Source organism: Pavona decussata, unplaced genomic scaffold (genome assembly GCF_977016875.1).
Source record: "Pavona decussata unplaced genomic scaffold, jaPavDecu1.1 SCAFFOLD_334, whole genome shotgun sequence".
Classification (NCBI taxonomy): Eukaryota; Metazoa; Cnidaria; class Anthozoa; order Scleractinia; family Agariciidae; genus Pavona; species Pavona decussata.
This window is the reverse complement of record NW_028145722.1, coordinates 33,979-49,926: the sequence shown is the minus strand read 5'-3', so window position 1 is coordinate 49,926 and position 15,948 is coordinate 33,979. Positions and strand designations below refer to the sequence as shown.

Sequence of the window (15,948 nt, the reverse complement as noted above, 5' to 3'; positions counted from 1 at the left end):
CTGGCATAGATATATTTTATATAATTTATACGTAACGTATGCATTTGGTTCGGCACATGCAAAAGTTCGACGTATGAATCGAAGTCGAACTTTTGCCGTTCTATTCGACTGGCGCAGTCGAATAGAACGGCCAGTCGACCCAAATACAAGTCTGTCGATCCTAACTGATTCATACGTCGATCTTTACATGCGCCGAACCAAATAATTAGGTTCGGCTCATGTAAAGTTCGACGTATGAACCCGGCCTAAGCTCTATTGTATTGCACTGTCATGTATACTATAGGTGGTTTGTATTGCCGCCATGTTGGTGTACAAAACAAAAGAAAATGTTTTCATATAGTTTGCATAAAAATGGAAGTTACGTCCCAGCGGAGCAAAATCTTATTGTTCCTGTACACCAACATGGCCGCCATGACGTCACGTGCAAACTGTCAATAAGAAAACTATTAACAAAAATTTGTTTATCGCCAGTTTAGGCCTATCCATAAATACCAATACTTGTACCAACTAATGTAAATGCTATCTGGTATCCTGAGAATCGAAGGCTCATTCTCTGAAAGACAAGAATGTATGCAATTTGTTTTATGTCAAAGATACCAGCAGCTTATTTCTGAACTGCACGGGCAACGGACACAAGAATAAGGAATCTCTATAAAACAAGCACAACGAACAGGTAAAAACGAATTAATAAATATTGCAACAGGAAAACGTGAAACTCAAAATATTGTCAGACTACGTGAAGCTTAGCTCAACGAGGTATTGAAACGGGATATCTCGCTTCAATTAATAAACTCATTCTCAACCATTCACCTAGCAAAACTCATACGGGTAGGGCAGAGATGAACCCAATATTTAAGAGGGGAAGGAAGGTAATCCCTTCTACTCTATACCTTGTTCAGCATTGACCCGTAATACTCGAAGTTAAGATTTTTCTCCTGGCATTAATTTTTGTTTGCATTTTTTGTCTCTGCGTTTTGGTCTGCATTTGAATGGGAACTGTGTAGGGATATAGTTGACTAGCTATGGCCTGACGTAAGTTGAGGACGGGCAGGACATTAGTACTGCGGATATTAATTTAGAAGGAAACTTCAAATATTCTGTAAAGATGGTGATTGTTGCAACAAAGAAAGCCACATTAAAATAAGAGATTACAACGAAATAGGTCCAATTGAAACAAACGAAACAGGGTCCATCGTAGCTGAATTCGTACGAAGTAAATGTCAAACTCACTCCTTTTATCTTTGATTGCTACTTGTCGCATAAAATAAAGCGTTTTGTCCATTGAGTCTGTGACATTGGCGGAATACAAAGGTGTGTCGACTTTTCATCTGAAAGCATGGAACAGGTTGTCATTGATCTAGAGAACCTGGCTTTAGCGATTAAACCCAACTAGAAATAGCTCTCTTGCATAACATTATCCCAACTTTTTGAATACCTACCAGTAGTCTTGCAGGAGAAGCAAACACATTTTGATGAAACGTCCTTTGACCTCGATACAGCTGTAGAACATGATCTCTAAAAAAGGGAAGGGAATATTCGCAGATCCGACTGAACACTTGGTCACTCATAGTAAAGCCTGAGGCGACGAGGAGCATTTTAAACTAATTCATTCTTGGTACACAAACTGTATGATCATACCAAACGAGGCAGATTCCGTGCGAATAGGCCATTTCCGAGTTGCTTTTAACCTAGGTCATTGTAAAAGCGACGCTTTGTGCAAAGGTTTTATTTTAAAAAATTAGTTTTCATTCATATGCACACAAAACTAATTTTCATATGAAAAACTGCCCACTCAGCCTCGCTTTCATAATAAGGTTTGAAACAGCTGGCCTATTCGCTACAGGAGCTAACCATCATAAGCAAGATAAAAAAAATCACAGATAGCTGCCATCTCGAGCTCTCTATTGCTCCTCTTATGCTTATTTTGCCTATCTAATTTATATCTTTGGAAAATTGCCGTCCTATTATTTATCCTGCACTGAGACGTCGATTGAAACATGACTACAATCCTGGGCAAATTATTTGTTTGGGGCAAAGGCCTCGCCAAGGCCAAGCGAAATAAGAAGCTCCTCAAGCAGTTTAAGGCTTGGCCTGTGCTTAAGCTCACTATTGAAACGGGAGGGGTGGGGCGACGTCTGTCCAGAACTGAACAGAATCGAAAACAAGGCTATTGATTATTAAAGGCTCCTATTTCCGGAATGAGCAAGAAATCGGGTCTAATTAATTGTATTGTGGATGGTAAAAAAAGTGAGAGCGAGTTCTAGAGTGAGAGTTGTTGGCTTTTCAAGGTCAATACGAATATGCTTTGTTAAATCTGCCTCAGTGGCGATGCATGAATCCATATATGACTCTAGTGCATGCAAAAATTGTTATATATTCCAGGAAATCAAATTTCAGGGATCAAAATATTGATCTACTTTTTTGATAGTAAACTTACCGATGGCACTTCATAAAATGAAAGATTAGCAAGAACGATACCACTGCAGAGATAACACAGCTTGCTTGAACGCTATCTGGAAAGAAAGCACATGCAGTTATTGTATATAAATCACTTAATTGACAGTTAGTATTTAAGAAGGGTTTCCTAGTTTTCTCAGGAGTTTTTTGGATGAAACCCTATGTGAATGACGCTTTGTTACCATTTAATTAAATGAGAGCTCCTTCAGCCGCACTGTCCTAAAGTGTAAGTAAGTTTTAAAACAGCTCTACCTCTTTCATTATTACGGTCATACCTTGAAGTGAGATTAAAAAACATTAGTTCGCAAGACAAGGAAGCATAAAATTAATAACATTGCTTACAAAATACGTCAATAAACTTGAATTTCCTTATAAAACTTGATCCAGAACTTATAATTACAGAAAACACAAAACCAAAACCAAAATGGTTTAAGAAATTGTTTCCAGAAATTTTCTACATTGCACGGCCCTTTTGAAAGGCAACAGCGTAAGCTATACTATTTTCAACTGAGATCTGTTCGGATCCGTTAACTGAAAATTTCAATTTCCAAAAAGTTTAGGGAACATTTTATTCGCCAAATTTTACGAGCTTCTGTTGCCTCTCCGAAAATATCAACTAGCCTTTTTTTACTCTGTTAACGACTAATTTAACCCTCCGAAAAAATAAAGATAAGCATTTTTTTTTTCAGCTTTGTTAAAGCAGCCAGTATGAAACGAGGACTACAGACTACGGACGGGGACGCCATTTTTTTCAAAATTCACGCGATGGGTATAAAATAGTGTATTAGTAGCTTACAGATTGTTCGAAGTCCCATTAAGTTTATCGGTTTTTCAAACACCACCAGAAATGTACAATAACTGAGAAAGATTGCATTTGTATTTACAACCTGAATAATTCTTCGTCCATTTTTGGGTTAGTACTTTTGACTGAATAAACCGTCTATGTTTTAGGGACTTTCAGGATGCTCATGGCACATGTCTTACCTCAGCAAATTTTCCGTTAATTGCAGAGGCCTCTTCTCGCAAAACGATGTTATGGAGTCGTTGAGATCAACAACGAGGTATATCAGTTTTCGATCGTTGCAAATGATTTTGTCCGCCATCTTGTTTCGTGTTTTACTCCACTGCGTAATCATTTGGGCCCAGTTGTTCAAAGCCCGATTAAGCAAATTCTGGGTTAACGAGAACTTTGATTCAAGTTTAATTAATAATGACAAAAAGCTTTTTTCGAAAAGATTTCCTCTTCAACTTGGCTAAAAGCAGCTTTAAAGCAGCTTTGATTTGAAATGTTTTTAACGAGTGAGATGAACACCTCGATAAGAGGCTTTCGAACAACCATGGCCTGGCCTCTAGGTTTGTAGGCGCATTAGAATAATTGCGAATGGAACAGCCTGATCCTGGAAATTCATGGACTCTAGATCAGCGAAACGCACCACTCCCGAACAAATTCCGGCTGGCATATATCGTAATCAATATCTAAAACGCGTTGATTTTGAATAATGTGACTTAATTTTTGACATAAGGACGAACGCTAAAAAACTAAAATGCCAGGCACACTTCGGCGATATCTTACGTATTAAAATCCGGGTGTTATGTTTTTGTCGAGATAAAGCAAGATTTTATATTGGTAGTGTTGTACCCAGTCCGTAGTCCGTAGTCCTCGTTTTGTACTCTAGTTTATCAGTTTTGTACCCAGTTCGTAGTCCGAAGTCCGCAGTACAAATTTTATGCTGACTGGTTGTTAAACTTTGAGTTGATATTTCACTCAAGAAAACGCTAGTTTGCCTACACAATTTCATCCGAATTTCATTTCCAAAAGATATACCACCGAAACGATCGTTGGATACCCCTGGGAATAATCAACCAAAATTGTTCAGGTGTGAAGAATTGAAAATATAAAATGGCACAAAAATACGAAGCATGAGTTCGTTAAAAAGGCCTTTATTCATGTGCACTAAGGTTCAGTCGCTCTTTTTTGTTCCCTTCAGGGGCGGATCCAGGGGAGGTGAAATGGGTGAATTTTCACCCCCCCTTTTTTTGAGCCCCCTTCCTTTTTTTTTTTTTTCCTTATCCGTCAAATATTGAAATAATATTTGATTTCTCTAATTGAGGTGGAGAATGTGCATTAGCGATGACTGGTTCTACCAATCAATTTATTCATTTTGAGCCTGTTGAAATGGGGTTGACAGACCTACACGACTCCCGCTGTGTGCCCATTGTGTTGATAAAAGCCTTTATAATTTTGCTTTAATAAGCATGTCTTTAAGCGATTTCCCTTTTCTATAATAGATAAAGGGAGGTTCCTTGTATATCTCTCTTAGTAGCGGCTGGTTTTGTATTAAATGCCATTCAGTGTCCATTAGAATATTTTTCAAACATGGCAGTGATGGTTGAAATTGTGTCACGAAGGGTAGAATTTTCTTGTGCACTTTCTGTTTTTGTGTAAGAGCGTTCTTCCTTTCTGCGAAGTTAACTTCGGAGAGGATTTTGTCCACCAGGTTACTAGGATAAGCTCTCGATAGCAGGCGTGTTTTAAAGTTTTTAATGTTTTCGTCAAACACTACTTTAGAAGCGTTTGTCCTCAGAAGTGCCTGCTGGGTGGCAGCTGTTGTAGTTTGTGTACGTACTGAAATGTTTTAGTAGGTTTGTAATGTGTGCGCACGTCGAGAATCGATTCTTTCTCGAATCTCTGTCCCTTATAGACTGTTGTATCCAAGAATGTTGTTTCTTATTGTGAGACTTCAGCGGTAAACTTTATGGTAGGGTGGTACGAATTTGCTTGCTCAATGAATTTTCTATTTCTTCTTTGTTTGTATCCCACAAGTAAAATACATCGTCAATGAATCTTCTCCACATTAGTGGTTTGTGAACGCTCTGCCTTAAGATCTCCTTTTCTATAGATGCCATAAAGATGTTGGCAAAAGCTACTGCCATTTTAGTGCCCATGGCAGTTCCGTGTGTTTGGAAGGAGTTCTCCTTCAGTATAAGGCTGAGCATTTCTCTGAGGAAATTTGTAGCTATAGGAGGGTTATTGGCATGAAAGTTCTCGTATGCGTTGCATACTATAGTGATTGTTTCAGTCCTCCTGTGGGATATTCGTGTAAAGGCTAGTGACATCCATTGAGACTAGAAAAGCGTTTCTAGGCACCCTAGTGCTTTCAATAAACCTTATGAAATGTGTCGTATCTTTTAGAAACGAGTCCTGTATTTGTGCTATTGGCTGAAGTAGTTTGTCTACGAATGATGATAGGCGTTCTGTTGGGCCATCACACTCAGATATGATAGGTCTTGACTTCCGACTAATGTCGGTTTGTGAATTTTTGTGAGGGTATAAAACACTGGGCTTCGAGGCGGATTTGGTGTTAGGTTAAACCATTTAACCGTCATTTCGTCTATGCACCCTGCTTGATGAAGGGCATTAATGAGGTGTTTAACTCTCTGGGATGTGTCTCTAACCGTTGGTTCGTCTAGTGGCTGACAGTTATTTCTATCATCCAGTTGTTTCTGTCCGTCATTGATTTTGTTTTCTCCGTTCATAACGACGGTTGTTCTGCCTTTATCTGCTTTTTTGAGAATAATTTCTTTGTTGTTAACGTTAATAAGCTCCTTGAGAGCTCTTCGCTGCACAGACCTCAAACACCTCAACCAGGCTTTCGCTCTATAAAAAATTACATTATTACAAAAATTCACCCCCCATTTCAAAATCCTGGATCCGCGCCTGCCCTTTATTTTCACGATAGTTTCGGGGAAGAAAAAGTCCTCAAGGACCTAAGGGGTAATATTTAGCACTTTACCTACCAAATATTACACCGACGACATCATTGCAAGTTTCAAAGCCTGAGCATATTTGCAGCATGTTGTCTTTTAACCATTGATATAAAATCTGTACAGCTACAATACTCTGTTGAAAAACGAAAAAAATTGGCATGATTTTTAGGTAAAATAACTATGCAGTAAACAAAAATCTTCATTTTTAAAAAGTGAGTGCAAAATGAACAGTAAGAGGCATCACCATACAAACGCATTTCAATCCAATAAAGTCCAATGCAAAAAAAACAACAAAATTTAATTTAATAAAAGTAAACACTTGAAAAAAATTAAAATTATAACATTTTAATAACATCAACAAAATGATGTTTCTCGTTTGAACCTAGTTTAATGGCCTAGCTCCCACGACTGTTTAGCTCAGGGCTAAAATGAGCTTCCGAACTAGTAAACGGATGTTCATAGGTTCGACGCGTTGGTAGACTAGATTTCCGCCTCTCCCACAGGTCTGGCTTTCCTCCCCGAGAAGAGACTGGCGCAGGAATCGTGAGTGGCAGACGCTTTCTGCAACATAAATTCAAAATTTAATTTATGCGACCTTACGCATGCGTACAGCCGTATTATCGAGGCAGTAGCAGTCTAACCATTGCATTCAAATGGTTTACTATGATTTCTGTTATAAGAACGTTTTTAAGCTAGCAAAATTTTAGCTTACCTGAAATATAATTATTGCTGCAACAACCAGAGTTGAAATCAATTGGGTGGAGAATTCGAAATCTGAAATGTCAGATATATAAGTATCAACTGTTTAGCTAGTATTATTTAAGGACAGAAGAGCTGTGTTTTAGCAACAGTTTTGTATTACTTGACAAAGGAATATGATCAGAAGAAACACACCAAGTAAACAGGCACATGGCACATAAGTGCCTGTTGAAAATTCGCATTCGGTTTTATCTCAACTGACGGTGAGAACGAAAAACAAACAGACAGACTGCCTAAGTGGCAAACACACCTGCTCTGGGCTTGTAAATGAAGTAGATTGGTTTCATGAACCACTTAACTTCTTCCACGTTCCTGACGATAAATAATTTAACGCATTTTAGATCTAAATACTTTCATTTCATTGACAGTTTCCAGGTACTATCAGCGATCGATCGGTACACTGTGATTGGTTCCTTTCACAAGGCTATCAGCTCATATCAGCAGGAAAATTTGCCTGTGTGAATGGTTAAAATTGTCAAGGAGCCTTTTAGCGTGTTTTCTTATTGACCTAGGAGTGGATCGCTTGAAATCAAAGTTTTTCGTAGTAGGCATGCAGACGAGGAAAGGTGTTTCCTTCGATTTCCAAACATCAAGAAGTAGGTTGAAAAAACGAGGAGCAGCCGAGATTTTTTTAACCAACTTCGAGGTGATTGGAAATAGGAGGAAACACTCTTTCGAGTGTTCGATATAGTTTCCCAAACTATTGATAATTCTTGGAGAAATTCGAAGCAAAAGTTCTTAAAATCTTATGATAATTAAGATCACATTTCTAAATCTCCTTCACGGTAGTGATTTGCTTTGTTTTGGCTTGATGAATTATTAATGAGTATTAGAATCGACGATCAAAGTTACTTTTTCATTGGTTTCCAAACAACTGCTGTTACCATAGCAACACTAAATAGTCAATAAACTTTCTGTATCAAAATGGTATGTGATTACGGGATGTGATTGCATGTGATTACAAGATGCCTCAAATGCTTACAGGTTTAATTCAGGATTCAGCAGTTTCTTGACGTGTTTTACTGTTGTCTCTCTTACCAAACAGGTCTCACTTGCTTGTCCAGCGCTCTATCAAAATTAAAATTTTTTTTACAGTCACAAATCAGCACCACTAAATTAAAATTTATAAATAGTGGCCGACAAATTATTATTATTATTATTATTATTATTATTATTATTATTATTATTATTATTATTATTAGTATTGGTAGTAGTACTAGTATTATTATTATTATTATTATTATTATTATTATTATCACTATTATTATTATTATTATTATTATTTATTTTATTTTATTTTTTTGAAAATCAGTTTTACTATCCTCGTTAACATGCAAATTCAATAAAAGTTTACTGTAAAATAAGGTTTGTAGGGATGATAAACGTATACACTCGATTGCAAAAACGTTGACACCTAAAAAGCATAAACCGTGGAGGATTGGACCCAGTGGCTTTATAGGCATAAGTGTACTAAAACTTATTTGCATAATATTCTATTCTCGTGCGACAGTTGACGACCAAAATTAGTTGCACGTGGTAAATTATTTAAGTGTCCAAGTTTCCAACAAGGGCCAATTTGAGTGATATACAATTCGCGATTTGCCTACGGAATTTCAAATCAGTCAATGAACTTAAGCAATATTTGGTAGCAAATTATTCGGAAGAATTAAGTCAGCACTGTATTTTTTATTGCAAACTATAAGAATGGTAAATTATTGATTATGGAAATGAGGTTATTGTTTAAACACTACCCACAAATCCGTTGGGTCTCATCGTTAACGGTTTATGCTTTTCTAGGTGTCAACGTTTTTGCAATCGAGTGTATTGAAAAGAACAATAAATCGGCCACCGTCTATGAAAAAGGTCTATAAACATAACTTTAATGTTTGACTTAAAAAAAATTTGGCTATTCAAATGCGTGCACAAAAACACATTGTAGTAAATGTTGAGCGCAAATTAAGTGGTTGTTGTTGTTGCAGTAAGAACAACAACATCACGCTATCATTAGAACGAAATCGAACCCTTACAAAATTTTTAATGCCTAGATAATCACGTCATGACCTTACACTTAGTTGATCTGCGGCCATCTAGATATGACATGTTATTTTTCCAAGGTAAACACACTTTGACTGGTATGTTGTTGCAAATCTTGAATTTTTCCTTCTTTTTAGTCTAACTTTTTCTTTAATAGATCATTTTAGAATGCCTAAAATGGTGTTTGCGGTTTCAAGTTAATTCGACATATCATGGCGTTTTGGGCAAATCAAAAAATCTTAGACGACGGATCAAAGATGGGGGCTGCCAGGAAATCATTACCTAGTGTTAGGCACTATATATTATGTATTACCCTTGAGTCACTGTTGGAATTTGTAAGGAAAAGGGCTGGATGGGGGCAGCCCCATCGCCGTTCCCAAACGATTAGAAAACGCCCGACAAGTATAAGGTTAATTATCACTTCTTTAAACAAGTCCATGCAACTGAACATTCAGTTCCGTTGTAAGATGGAATCCTTTCACTACTCACATGAATATCACTTGAGGACTGGAACCATTTCTTTCGTACTTCCAGGAATACTAGAACAGCGAATCTTATCACGATGAAGAGAAGACACATATACGTTGGAAGAGAACTTATTGCACTCAAGGTGAGGTCTCCGACCAACTTCTAGAAAGAATTGAAAGCAAAACCTGTGTAAGTAGACGTATAGAGAGCGGTTTTCAATTGGTGTGGAAAGTAATGTCGCATTTGCTTTGGTTTTCATTTATGCACTAGGTTCTGTGATTGGTTAACATAATTCTCGCTGCTTTTTCTACCAATGAGAAGCAAACCTGAAACCGATTGTACCTTGCTCATGTGTGTTTCCCCTCGCTTGGCGCCGGTTACATGCATTTGCATCGAATTCTGATTGATTCCTTGCTCTGTGCACTGTTTGTTTCTCTCGTAATTGGCAAGGGAAGTTAATTTGGGTTTGATTTAACGAAACGCAATATGCCATTTCCAAGGAACTTTAAACCTTATTACGAAAGCGAGGCTACCCGCAAATCTTTTCATTCGAAATTTTGCTTTGTTTGCATATGAATGAAAACTAATTTTCATAATAAAAACAAAGCAGGGAGCCTCGATTTTTCAGTTTCGTAAACAGAACATGGAAAACGCAACATTTAATACAAAAAAAAACTAAGTAGTTTTTTAACACTTACTTGGTAATAACTGATGCACTGATAATCAATCGCAAGTTTAAAAGAGAACCTGCAAATAGCAAAAACCGGACAGTAACAAAAGTGCTTACAAGGCTTAGCATTTGTTTAGAATAATAGCTGTGACCTTCGGCAAAAAGTGAAAGAATTTTATTACTACTAATCCATGCTTTAAAGGGGAAGTATCATGGGGTTTTTTATATCTTTTGTATAAATGATGAAATAAGACCTTAAATCAGCTGCCAAATAGTTCTAGAATGACGAGAAATCAACTCAATTTAATTCATCCAAATAGTGTATAAATCCGCCGCGGCAAAGAGACAAAAAATGTCATTTGGAGTTTGAAATGAGACCAACAAGGATGTTTATAAAAACAGCAGCAGCTCGCACAGGGAAAAGGATTATGTTCCATCACTCCCTTTGACTCCTGAAGACACCTACAGGCGCGCTTACGTATATGGTGTACACTGTGCTTCGAAAAAAAGGGGCCAAAGGGACATTTTAGGCTCCTGGTACCAGGCCTACTGTACTATTGCGAGAACAACGGTGATTCAAAATGGCGGTTATTTTAGCTAGATTTGTCTTCTTTTCGGGGGAAATTTTCATTTTTTTTTTCCAAGCATTGTTTACAGTTCTTATATGGTGATTTAAAGATGTGTTCGTTCTACTCAGGCATGGAGGAAATTCATCGAATCGAGATGGAAACACCCGACACTAGCGATGTTTTGTAGGAGTATAGTTCCGAGTACGAAACCACCAATTTAATATATTCTTCACCGGAAGAGACTGAAAATGTAAATACTGTTGAAGCAGCAAGAGGGCAACATCTCAAGCACGTGCAAATCGTGATGGGCAAACATCGAGATGGAATTAATTCGGAAACAACGCAAAAGAAATGAAGAGAAGACTCTAAGCTAAACCTGAATCAGAGCTGTTTGGATTTTTTTTTTCAATACGGACTGACCACAATTTTCAGGCCCCGACCATGGCTTTGAGGTTGATATCAGTCGGACTATAATTTTTGACGAGCTGTTTTCAGGTGAAGTGTGATCCAAGAATGAGAACGATTGCTGATTGTTGTAGCTAGCTTATATATTATATAAGTGACATACTGATAGTTAAACATCAGTAGCTTGCATGGAGGGTAATTAACATCGACCCACCACAGCAAATGTGATATTTCCTCTTTTAGGCGGACATTTTGAATGACTAGCCAGACTAGTTAATGATTAACAACATAATGTTTACATTTTTAAAATGTTCATCTAATCTACTTTCTAGAAATATGTGGTTATGTATGGTTTGGATGAGAACTTAAGCTTTTTATAAGCCATTTTCTCTGTCCATGTCAATTTCTAGCAAACACTAGTTTTAAAAAACATTCAGGGAAAATGTAAAATGTCGCTTCCTGACGGTTTACCAAGGTTGTTTGTGTCGTGCAAATGAGACATTTGTGTATAAGGTGCCATGCTTTATGTTTGGGCAGTAAATTGTGCGTGCACACTAAACTTTTACCTTCCAGGGAGCTGTTTGGCAGTGACAATTTAATTTAAGACGTACTTTGCACCTCTTACAACCAGTGATTTATTCATGCTACATAATTCGGGTTGGATGCCGGCTGTAAGTGCCGCTTGTAGCTTGTGTACAACTGTTTCTTTACGTTTTCACTCTAACCTGATAACAGCATAAAAAAATCCCAGGATGGATCCAATCAACCTGTACTCTGTTGTAAGGCAGGCAAAAAATGGGTAGAACAGGATTCCGTACACAAAAACCAAAAGCAGATTCAGAAAAACTAAAAAAAAAAGTTACCAAATTAATTCATACGTAGCGAAAATGTAAGACCGCACAAACTTAAGTAATGTTTAAAACACGAGCAACAGCGTTTTATCGGAAAAGCGTGTGTCAAGAGAGTCCATAACAATGATACTTTTGTGAACATTGGAAATTAGCATACGAAAAAAAACATTAAAAACCGCATGCTAATGAGGAGGAGGTTTTATCGGGTTTTAAAACCACAGCACGTGATGTTTCATCGACCGTTCGATAGGTCATGGGCTTATGAATTATTAATGAGTTTTGAAAATAGATAGAACATTATCTACACTGTAAGTAAAAAGATGTGTTTTACCCCCAAGATTGGGACCGATTCGGTGAGCAAAATGCAGTGCAATTTTGAGGGCTAATTTGGCTATCCTAAATTATAAGGGCCAAAATAGCCTAATCTCAAGAGCTGAAATGTACCTAAGGGCTGGCATGATTTGGAGACTGTATTGAAATGATCTTTCATAACGTTATTTCTCTTCAACTGTGACCAAAATAACCCTTGCATCAGGAAGGATTGAATAGGACCCTGCGCCACCAAGGCTAAATTGACACTTTGGCAGATATTTTGAATTTACGGTGAAATATAGACATGCATGAAAATAACCAGGAAATAAATTAATGGAAAAGGGTTATTATCAAAAGAAAAGAGCAATAGTGATGAACGCCAACGAAATAAGGAAAAAGGTCATAATTTAATATTCTTCTGCTCTTCTTAAAGATGTTTAGTCATCTCATTTAGTAAAAAGGTTTGTTTTCGTTTAAAATTACTTTGTCTAGTTTTCTAAAAATCATGAAAGAATTGTCTTTGAGTAGGGAATGCCAGGATCATGATGCAAATGGAATACACATTGAAAAAATTTGGATCATTTTTTTCCGTTTTGCCCTTTGCGACTTTGTAAAAAATGGCAAGATCTCATAATTGTTTGTTCTCCTTTGAACAAATCAAGACCAAACGAAATCTAAAACAAATGATTCCCGGTGTTCTGTTTACAATTATTCAACTGCTTTTCTGAAACTGTAAACCAGTTAGCTTTGGGTATGTACCGACTTCCACGGTGGAAATGATTTGCAATTTGAAAACAAACGATCATTTTTTTTCTCTTGTTACCTTCTCTCTGGTAATTATTTTCCTTTCTTCTCTGTGTTGTTCAACAAACATTTTGTGTTAGAGAAAATGTATCGAGTTTGAATTTAATCATAGTTTGGACCCGAACACGCAAAAAACACCTTCACCTAGCCCTTAAAGGGGAAGTATCATGGGGTTTTGATATCTTTTGTTTAAAATGATGAAATAAGACCTCCAGTCAGCTGCCAAATAATGACGAGAGGAAAGAAATCAACTCAATTTTTGAAAGGAACAACTCGTGATCTGTTCTAGCGCATTTTGGACAGAAAAATGCGAGAACTTGAAAAACATTAGCCCAACATTTTTCAAGTTTCAATCCATACCGGCATGCTCGGTCTCTGACCAGAGGCACTAATCGACAGTTTTATTGCACTAGGGTGATAATTTATGACAAACTTGACAATTATTTCTTTGTTTCTGCTGACAGACAAACATTTTTGGGGTTTTGAAATGACAGCAAATTTGCGTGATACTTCCCCTTTAAGCTTGACATAATTACCTAGCCAAATTAGAACGTAGAAGTATGCAGGTTGTTTACTACTTACCCTTCGACCAGGGAGGGCCGGTCAAGGAAATTAAATTAGGGTTGGGAATGGTACCACGATAGAGACCATGCAGGAATAGGTCTGCACATGTACTGGCCGTAGCACCAAAAGTAGCGGCAACTGTGAATCTGTTGTGCTTACTTAAAAAGTTGACTGGTCTAAAAAGGAAAAGTATTTAAACGATAAATGATTTTAAATAGTGAGGAGAAAAACATTGATATAAAGACTTCTTCCAAGATGAGGAAACAGAAAGGAGTCATGAACTTTGAACTCCTCAAAATCTTGCCGCCTTGCCACGACTTCGATGGTGACGAACTTAACCAATTACTCGCGCTTCGAACCAATCTCGTACCCAGAGTCCTCAGGTCAGTGGGTGGTCTCCAAGGGACTCTGGAGAATTCGAAAAAATAATTTTTCTATTGCCTGCCCCATAACGGCTTGCATTGTTTAGCCGCAGAAATCCTGTGGTAATAAAATTCTAGTACCCCAGAGTCGCTCCTGTCGACCAACCGCTGGCCAAACAGCCTGGGGACTCTGGGTAGGAGATTAGCTTCGAACATGTCCAAATGCGAATGCAATGTTTAATAGGGGAAACTTCGTTGAATATAATATAACGACCACTCTCTTTAGTTGTTTTATGGTCATAAGGGGACGACTCCAGCATGACATTGTTTGATTGGCTGCCCTGTAACGGCTGTTATTGCTTTACCGCAGAAATCCTGCGGTAGCAAAATGCCAGTATCCCAGAGTCTCTCCTGGCGACCAACGGCTGGCCAAAGAGCCAAAGGAATCTATCTACGAGATTAATTCAAACTTTGATAGGCTGAAATAACATAATTTGGTACTTTTTTAGCCCGAGGATGAGACCGGCTGAAGTGAAAAGTGACAAGTGAGAGCAAGTGAGAGCTCTTCATTAGCTTGCTTTTACGTCTATCGTATCCTTGAAAACCTCTGTGTAGTTTTTCGCACAGATCAGTTTTTTTTCTCCAGCAAGTAGTCATTACTATTTACCTTTGTATCTTTTCCTATTTTTATCCGTGTTGGATTACCTCCTAGCACTACTTTTTTAAATGCGCCGACTCAAAATGTCAGACTTCTAGTCATTTTAATTTACTCTTCGAGTTGGTATTATGCCTGAATAGCTGAGTATATAGCTGACGGAGAGGTTGAGTCCTTAGGGACATTAAGCAGCGACGACGATGACGCCTTTAAGAATTTCAGAAAACAATAGTTTAAAGTAGAAAAAACCTGGCTCTCCATGTGCGTTATAAGCTTTGGTACAGTTCTTTGTTGTCCTCTCGAAAAAACAACGTGAAATGACCATATTCAAGGTTTTATTGAGAACGTGAACGCAAGATAATTTTCTTTTCTCTTTCTGAACTTAAAAGCCTCCCCTACGACGTGAGCTCCTCGATAGTTTTGGGAAAATTACACAACTGAGCTGAATGAGTAGAAATCATCGCGAATTTATGCTTAAGGTCCCTAGCTATTGATTTGTTAACGTCTGACTATCAAACCTGCTTCCGTCTTTATTCATTTACTTTTAAAAATATTCATTTTGAAAATGACTTACACCAACAGCCCTGGATGTCCCTTGCAATATTCAAGTTTCAGTTTATGTCGCCGCTCGAGACTTGCCAAAAGGAGAATGATAGCAAGCTGTAAAAGATATCAGAGAGTGCTATGAAAGTCGCATTAATCATTTCGTAACAAAGAAATAGTATTGAATGAACTAAATATGAAAACTGATTATTAGAAACAATCAGAAATTTAAAAAGAACTTGTGTTTTTCTTCAACTGTGGTAACTTGTTTCAAAGGCCAACCGAAAAAAACACATTTGCTGGATCCTAGCTGAATCTTTTCATTGGTTTTCGTTTGTTTGTTTGTTTGTTGTTGTTGTTGTTGTGGTTTAAAGTAAAGGATTGTATTGCAATCTTTTATTCTGTACTTCCTTGTTGTCTCGAATTGCTTCGAGGCTAGCTGTTTTTGTTTGTTTCTTTGAGTTTCTTAGCTTGGCCGGGAAGGGGAGTGGGGAACACTCTACCTGCCTCAATAACTTCAAGGGCACTCGAACTATGAATAGGTAACTACTCGAGTATAACGTTCTGTTCCCCTCCCAAGACTGAATATAGGGTTAACTAAGATAAATCAGCAATTTCATGAGGAACCAGAGAAAAAACAATTCGATTAAATGAGTATTCACTGACTCTTCGGGCCAGAGGCCCGTTTCTTGAAGTCCCGTTAACTTACCGGGCCCAATAAGTATAT

General features: G+C 37.6%; 1 protein-coding gene across 2 annotated transcripts in view; it reads right to left on the bottom strand.

Annotated features, from left to right (window-relative positions):
* Positions 1–15,948, bottom strand: part of LOC146453382 (stimulated by retinoic acid gene 6 protein-like) — a 39,154-nt gene that overhangs the window by 7,596 nt on the left and 15,610 nt on the right. For both annotated transcript variants that reach the window (XM_085096695.1, XM_085096694.1), the window contains exons 3-14: positions 15,253–15,338; positions 13,680–13,837; positions 11,856–11,976; positions 10,185–10,233; positions 9,508–9,648; positions 7,967–8,052; positions 7,235–7,296; positions 6,938–6,999; positions 6,256–6,358; positions 2,438–2,513; positions 1,440–1,515; positions 505–553 (exon numbers count right to left, since the gene is read on the bottom strand). In XM_085096695.1, the coding sequence (XP_084952821.1) occupies positions 505–553; positions 1,440–1,515; positions 2,438–2,513; positions 6,256–6,358; positions 6,938–6,999; positions 7,235–7,296; positions 7,967–8,052; positions 9,508–9,648; positions 10,185–10,233; positions 11,856–11,976; positions 13,680–13,837; positions 15,253–15,338 (1,069 nt within the window). The remainder of the gene's footprint in view (positions 1–504; positions 554–1,439; positions 1,516–2,437; positions 2,514–6,255; positions 6,359–6,937; positions 7,000–7,234; positions 7,297–7,966; positions 8,053–9,507; positions 9,649–10,184; positions 10,234–11,855; positions 11,977–13,679; positions 13,838–15,252; positions 15,339–15,948) is intronic.